The sequence below is a fragment of the Carassius auratus genome, unplaced genomic scaffold, assembly GCF_003368295.1.
Source record: "Carassius auratus strain Wakin unplaced genomic scaffold, ASM336829v1 scaf_tig00005214, whole genome shotgun sequence".
NCBI lineage: Eukaryota > Metazoa > Chordata > Actinopteri > Cypriniformes > Cyprinidae > Carassius > Carassius auratus.
In genome coordinates, this window is record NW_020523638.1 from 2,711,816 (window position 1) to 2,720,274 (window position 8,459).

General features: G+C 36.4%; 1 protein-coding gene across 1 annotated transcript; it reads left to right on the forward strand.

Annotated features, from left to right (window-relative positions):
• Positions 1–565: 565 nt before the first annotated feature.
• On the forward strand, positions 566–8,115 carry ggt1a (gamma-glutamyltransferase 1a). The gene is given in 14 exon segments (XM_026244211.1): positions 566–843; positions 1,208–1,309; positions 1,632–1,808; positions 1,902–2,032; positions 2,531–2,620; positions 3,525–3,717; positions 3,970–4,130; positions 4,219–4,368; positions 5,324–5,460; positions 5,704–5,891; positions 6,055–6,182; positions 6,276–6,388; positions 6,468–6,581; positions 6,707–8,115. Coding segments are annotated over 14 exon segments (1,860 nt in total). The 5' UTR covers positions 566–814; the 3' UTR covers positions 6,854–8,115.
• Positions 8,116–8,459: the final 344 nt, after the last annotated feature.

Below are 8,459 nucleotides of genomic sequence, written 5' to 3' on the forward strand. Positions count from 1 at the left end.
AATTAGTTCTCGTTAATGTTAGAATGTTCTAGAATTTTCCGTCATTGGTATTAAGTGACAAGGAAATGAAATGATCTTTAGCATTCCTTCTGAAGTGTGAGTCAACACCAACATGTTGCATCAGAGATGTTTTCTAAAAGTCTTACGCAACAGACGATGTTGGCAGCGCTTAACTAAAGTACAGTAATGGATGACTTAATATGTACATTTTACATAAATTTCAAAATTTCAAACAATTTCTAAGTGTTATCCATGTTACCCATCTTAAATTTAGAATGATCCAAAGAGCATCTTGTTCTTCACTGAAAAAAAATAAATAATAATAATAATTTGACCTTTTGTATAATGTTACACATTTTCTTATTTGATTAGTGACATAGAAATCCTTCCAAATCTTTAATATATTTATATTTTCCTCTTTTTTTTTTTTTTTTTGTTGTTCTTTGTAAAACTGTCTGGTCTTTCCACCTTGTTGTATATTTATTTTAATTAATTATTTAGTTATTTTGTAAAGATTAAGGGTGGAGTGAATGCATTGTCAACAAGATGTCATTAGTCTCACCTCTGAAGCACCTAAGTGCTTAAAAACAGGGTGAGGTCTGATGTGAGTACAGAAAAACAGCCTTTACCACCAAGACTAAAACCTTTAAATATCTTCCTGTTTTAGCCAATCACCATGTGAGGTTGAGGGCATGTTGCTTAATAACCGCTGGAGTTGAATTTGAATAAGCACAGATTATATCTGTCCCCAGTCGTATCCACGCTGGTCTTGATACGTCCACTCATACAAGAAAAAGGATTCAGTCTCTGGATTATGGTTCACCAGACTAAATCATCTGTGAGGTATGTCTATATATCTGTCTGTCTAATTAAAGTGTGTGTGAGGGTTATAAGATGGTGTCAGCAGACCTAAATGACTTCCACAACAGCCGTTTTGACTGTCCTGACATAAATATAAAGAGTGGGCTACAATTAGGAAATTAAATTCACTGCTTTAAAAGTGTGACGTTTGTATAGTTTGGATTTACACATGGATGAATCTTCCCTGAACTCTGCATGCTTGGCTCATTCAAGCCTGATATATAAAAACAATTCATGCAGTCATAACTTTGTAAAATTTATGCTAAACTTTATTGTTAAACTCAAAGAACAACTGTAAATGGTGATGATGATGATGCTGTGTAACTGTAAAGGGTTTATTCAACAGGTCCGATTAGCTGGGTGACATTTCATTGTTGCCCATTTCTTCTAAAAATTTACCAAGGGTTTACAGCCACCATTCTATTCATGAACAGCACATGTTAAAAAGGTGATGTAACTTTTAAGTTTATTTGGGGAGGTGGCGGTGTTTGACCGGTGTCTCTTTGATCAACAAATTTGCATGCTTATATATTGCTGCATGAATTTGAAAGTCAGTGTTGCTGTGGATACTGTTCATTTTTCAACTGACAATGATAAAGTAAATAACTTTGAAGTTGTGATTATAAGCATGTCATTCTACAAAATACATGCAATCACATTTGCATCGTGTGTAATAAGCGATAATCTCATAAATGTCACTCATCATATCAAACTATGACCTCAAATGTTTTTAACTCAACATCCTGTATTCATATTCTGTACCTATTCAGGAAAATGGTCAAGAAGTCTCTTGTTGCTGGGCTGGTGGTCTTGCTTGTGGTTGCATTGGGTTTTTTCCTGGGTTTGTTTTTGGGGATTAGAAATAAGAGACTCACTGTATCTTTGGACCACTTCTACTTGAAAGCAGCCGTGGCAGCGGATGCCGGGAAGTGCTCTGAGGTTGGGAGGTAAGAGTCCAAATATATGGAGGAAAGCGTTTCCATGCTTGTCATTGAACGTCATGCACATCAACTCACACCCAACATTCTTCACGTTGGCAGGGACATCTTAAAGCGCAATGGTTCAGCGGTTGATGCTTCCATTGCTGCTCTGTTGTGTGTTGGGCTGTTCAACGCACACAGCATGGGCATCGGAGGAGGGCTGTTCTTCACCATATACAATTCTTCAACAGGTAAAACAATGACATTTATGCACTGAAGATGTTTACCTAAGAATCAAACTTATGACTTTGGTATTGCTTACATCATGGTTTAAAAAAAAAAAAACTGTAAAACTCAAACTTTCTGTAAAGCCTCCTGAATTTTTTACGTTTTTTTTAGTCAATCTGGCATTAAAGGACATGACTTTATGAGTTTAATATGACACAGAGGTTGTTTGCCATTCAGCAGATACTTGTCATGCAAAATGACTTACAGTGATATGAGTCACATAAAGTGACATGACCCAGCCTGGCAAAAGGGCACAGTTTTACTCAACATCATAGTGAGTGACCATAAATCTGGTGATGTAAACAACCTCAATAACAACTACTGTATTCAGGAGAGGCTAACAAATGATGACACACAAGCCTTACTTACAAGGCTACTGTCCAAGTGATTTTTTGTGTGGACAAACAAAACTGAAAATGAAATGTCTAGACAATGCAAAAAATATTTTTGTTAATTCACAGGAAAGGTGGAGACAATTGATGCCAGAGAAACTGCTCCAATGAATGCTTCACAAGACATGTTTGGCAATAACACCCAGCTGTCACAGAAAGGTACATTACCATTTGTGTAAATATCACCAAGTTCAGCCTCAATTCTATAAAATAAATAAGTCTAATCTGCCTGTGAAGTGGCTTTGCTTTTATCTGATATTTTAAAAGACTTGCTGACCTTGACACACAGTCATTAGAGTCTAGACTTTCCTCTCTGTGGCACTGGCTATTTTCAAGATTCTTTCATGAATAGAAAGTTCAAAACAACATAATTTATTTGAAATATAAATATTTTGTAACTTTATAAATGTCATTTGATCAATTAAAGAAATAGTTCACCCAAAAATGAAAATTGAGTCATGAATTACTCACCCTCACATTGTTCTGTGTTTAAAAGCAGGGAAATGCAAACACATGTGCCATGATACTGTTGTGAATGCTGACCTGGAAGAGAAGAAATTGATAAATAAACTCATTATTTTAGTTTTCTTTGTGCACAAAAATATATTATCATAGCTTCATAAGATTACAGTTGAACCACTGATGTCACATGTACCATTTTAACGAAGTCCTTACTACCTTTCTGGGCCTTGAATGTTTAATTTCATTGCTGTTGATGCAGAGTCAGAAAGCTCTCGGATTTCATCAAAATATCTTAATGGTGTTCCAAAGGTCTTACAGATTTGGATAGACATGTTTAGTAATTAATGACAGAATTTTAATTTTTAGGTGAACTATCCCTTTAAATGCATATTTTCTGAATAGAATTATAATTTTTTCCAGATAAAAATTATTTGTCATAATTCTGTTCTTTTAATTAGCCTTTTTAATTAGCCTTTTAAATTGCATTAATTGCATTAAAACATATTTGAAAATATTAACAGATAATAAGCCTCACGTCATTATCCTTTTTGCAGTTTTGTCCATTAAATAATAACTCTACTGTCTCTTATCTGAATGGCAGGAGGGTTGTCCATTGCCATACCAGGGGAAATCCGCGGTTATGAAATGGCGCACAAAAGACATGGGAGAATTCCATGGAAGGACCTGTTTGAGCCCAGTATAGAACTGGCACGCAATGGTTTTCCAATTGGCATGGCTTTGGCCAATGCAATTGCAAAAAACAAGGACTCAATTCTGAGTGATGTGACATTGTGGTGAGGATTTATCTTTGGGAGACTATACAGAAATTGGGCAGACTGTGAGAAAATCTATAATGAGAATAGCACAGTCAAGTAATAAGTATACCGAGGTGTACTGTTATGTAATTTGCAATTGCATCATACTGCGCAATACATTACTAATTGCACTGATGTCAAACAAATAACTTACCACACTCCAGACACTGCTTCTAATAGTAGTTTTACAGACATCATATTGATCTTTTCCTCTCTCTGTCTTTGCTCCAGCGAAGTGTTTTGTGACTCAGACAAAAACCTCCTGAAGGAAAATGATATCATTAAATTTCCCAAACTCGCTGACACCTACCAGAGGATAGCAGAAGAAGGGCCAGATGTTTTTTACAGCGGATCTATGGCCAAGAATATAGTGGATGATATCCAGGCTGCAGGTCTTTTCATACTTGCTTTATTTGACCTTTTTTGACATGCATTGACGTGAGATTTTAATAAAATATGCAAATCATTGTGTCACTACAGGAGGTATTATAACACTTGAGGACCTAAAGGAATACAAGCCTTTGTTGAGTGAGTCTCCGCTGAAATTAAGTGTAGGGGAGTACACCATTTATATTTCTGATGCTCCTTCCAGTGGACCTGTCCTCGCTCTCATTCTTAACATAGTAGATGGTGAGTCTTATATTGTTCCTGTGTGTGTGCTTGTGCTTGCATCAAGGATCCCATTCATGCCAATGGCAGACCTTGAGAATTTCTTTCATCCATAAATGTCATGTGATTTAATCACTTTTTGAGCATTGGGAATAATATATATATATATATGATTTACAAGTTCTATGTAAAGTGTGAATCACATGAATTACACACAGTTGTTTGCTTTTAATAGTCATACTTAATAGACAAGTTGAATGTACAGTACACCTGTTCTTGTTTTTACATCAATTTTACAAAAGTCTTTACACCCGATATATGGATCACTATGGAAGGGCATGTTGTTCTATGAGTTGGACATTTAACAGGACACAAGTACTTGTTTATGAAGAAATCCTCCATACAACAGATATTTACTGACACTATGATTTCTTCATGAGACTAAACCAGGGATTTACACAAAAGAGCTTCATTCATGAGGGCAAGCAGTATCTTGTTCTGCTTTAAGAAAGAATGTACATTGCCCACTATTGCAAAATATGTGCAAACAAGGTAAGCAGGATATGGGCTTGTGTCAACCTGAGGGGTTTTCTGATAATGATCCCACCAAATAAATGTACCAACGCATTCCTGTATCTTAGCATTGCATTCTATGCCTTCAATACAGTATTAGGTTCTATGGATAAACGTGTCTGCCAAACTCATAATTTTTGTATATTTTATTTACAATGACACCAAGCATCTTGGCAAAAAGACGAACACTGCAATAGTATTACACATTTTTTAGTTAACTTTCACAGAATTCGATAAATGCGATGTGAGGCGGGAAATGCAAGGCCCCAAGATGCATTTTAAAGAAAAACTTAAACTTGTTTCTCGTGTGAATGTGAATGCAACGGTAAAATAAATATTTGAATATCCTAATATAAGTATAACCGTGATCATTCACATCAAGAATTCAATTCTTGTTTTCTAGGTTACAACTTCTCAGACAGCAGTGTGTCCACGGCAGAGAAGAAGACTTTGACATATCATCGTATTCTAGAGGCATTTCGCTTTGCTTATGCCAAGAGAAGTAAACTGGGAGACCCACGTTACCTCAACATCACTGACGTGAGTTCAACTACTCGCACCTATTTCGATTTTTTTTCTATCCTTTCACAAGGAGTTTTGAAGACTAATGCAACCTGATCTCATGCAATTTAACTCATGATCCGTGAAGTGGTTCAAAGGGTCCTTTATGAATATCTGTTGCATCAGACAATATTTTTCCAAGGCCTTGAGCTGTTCCTGTTTCATGCACCTGAGAGTTCAATGGCTTCTTGAAAATCTCTTTTCATCTATCTCCTTTCCCAGCTCATCCAAAACATGACCTCAGACTACTTTGCAGACAATATTAGGAGTAAAATCACAGATGACACTACTCACCCAGACAGCTACTACGATCCTGAGTACTTTGTCCCTGATAACCACGGCACGGCTCACCTGTCAGTCATCGCAGAGGACGGGAGCGCGGTGGCAGCCACAAGCACCATCAACCTTTAGTAAGAAAAAAACTAGATCTGTGATTCTCTGTTTATTTATTTGTCTGGAGTCCTGAGAAAGACAATTATGTTTTTGGTGCCAAAATTTTTTATAAGTTGAACCCGATGGGAATGCTATATTATTGTTCTCTTCCTTTTGACCTGATTGATCTTGTTTTCACAGTTTTGGCTCAAAGGTGATGTCACGCTCAACTGGCATTATCTTTAATAACGAGATGGATGATTTCAGCTCTCCTTACATTACCAATGGCTTTGGGGTTCCCCCTTCACCCAACAACTTCATTAAGCCAGGTGCCTAAAAATCTGACGCGATTATCTCTATGGACACATGTCAGATTCAAATAACAACATGTATTGACATTCATCTTTTTTTCTTTTGACAAGGTAAAAGACCTCTTTCGTCAATGTGCCCCACGATGATATTTGACAAACATCACAGAGTCAAAATGGTAGTTGGGGCCTCGGGTGGGACGAAAATCACCACTGCAACTGCTTTGGTAACCACCAACACCAAATCAGCTATATACAGTGTATATATACAGATTTATTAAAGCATGCCTTTTCCACTTGTCTTAGGTGATACTGAACTCACTGTTCTTCAACTATGACTTGAAGAAAGCGGTTACAGAGCCTAGAGTCCACAACCAGCTCAACCCCAACATGACAGTAGTGGAACATGACTTTGAGCAGGTTTGTCCCAGGACCTGACAACTGAACTTTCTTAATTTAAGACATAATAAAACCGTTCATTAAGTAAATAAAATAAAAATTATTTATATTTGTTATTATATGTTTATGGCTGTTTGTGAATACAGAGTGTTCTTGATGGCTTGGCTCAGAAGAATCACGTGACAGAGCTGGAGAGGACTATAGGAGCAGTAGTCCAGGCCATTGTGCGACAAGGGGACAAACTCTATGCCGAATCCGACCCCAGGAAAGGTGGCTATCCTGCGGGATATTGAACAACACTCCCTCTCTCGCTTTTCGATTTTTGTGGACCTTCAGTCATTGGTGACTCAATCAAGAACCAAGAAAATCGAGTATACACATTTTAAGGAATTGTACCACGCAGTCCTATGCACAAGGTTGCACAAAGACTCCCTGTTCACACTTCTTTTTGATGGGAAAATGCAGCATTGGTATCAACAGTGCCTGACTTTCATATTGAATGTTCCATGATATTTCCAAGCTTGTTTATTCATTTTATGTATAGAGAAAGAGAATAGATTATCAGAATGTGGGGGTCCTTTGTTACCTTTTCCATTGTACTTTGTGTGTTTGTTTGTTTGTGTGTGTGTGTGTAATGGAGTTTCTTGGGCTAACGGACATGAGGAGAAAGCTTCAAAATGAGCAATACAAAAAGTGCCTGTGAAAGTAAGGTCAGGTCAGGGAAATGAGTATGAAATGAATATAGTAATAAAAAAAATATATATATTTTTTAGTTTGCAAATCATGCTATTGCATTGAATTCAGGTACTTTTAAAGAGTTCTCCCAATAATCAGTTACTAATTGTCATGTCATTCCAAACCTGCAGACTTTCATTCTTCTGTGAAAATGCCGTAACAATGAATGTTGACTTGTGATTTTAGGTTTCAGAAATTACAAAAAAGTACCGTTAAATGATCAGTGTATGTTGGTATGACTTGTATATACAAAATATGTGAAATTTAATTTGTGTTCATTGGAAGACACGGGTCATATTGAAAAAAAAAAAAAAAACCATGAGCGTGAGCTATCTCTTTAAAATTCTATTTTTTTCAAGGTAGACACACTTGAATAATGAGACACTGCTCAAATGTGTGGGAAACTATTATATTATAATCTATAAGCTGAGTGTTTCACTTAAAGCAGAAACCTATTCATTTTTAAATAGTAAACTGGAATGATAATATTCTTATGGTGAAAAGTAGCTATTGTTGAAATCAGAGCCATTCATAAGCATGAAGAACCGCATGCGCAGCATCAGATTACCTCACTGGACACGTTCGCCTCTGTATACAGCCATCCTCTCATGAGATGACTCTGATAATGTGAAATGCTGAATGATAATAACAATTGTTATTCTGTTGTGAGTAACTGACTTGTGTATGTGAAACAGACCATGGCAGAAAAACATGTTCACTTCAGGTCTAAATGTGTTTAATATTTAGGACACATTAGGACTCTATAGAGCAATATGTGGTAACATTAAGAGGTTCCCAGATTAAACACAGTGTGTATAGAGATATTCTTCAGAAGTCGCTGTTATTATCTGATGTTAGTCTACATTTTATGTTGAATTACATTTAAAGGAATAGTTCACCTAAAAATGAACTGAATTTGCTGATAGTTAACTATTACCCTCATGCCAGCCAAGATGTAGATGAGTTTGTTTGTTCATCAGACCAGTTTTTAATACATTTTGCACCACTTGCTCATCAATGGATCCTCTGCAGGGCATGGGTGCCGTCAGAATGAGAGTCCAAACAACTGATAAAAAAAAAAAAAACTTTACAAACAATATTATGTAGAAGGACTTGTGCTTTATCCGGAAGCAACAGTTTGAAATGAGTCGTGTGGATTACTTG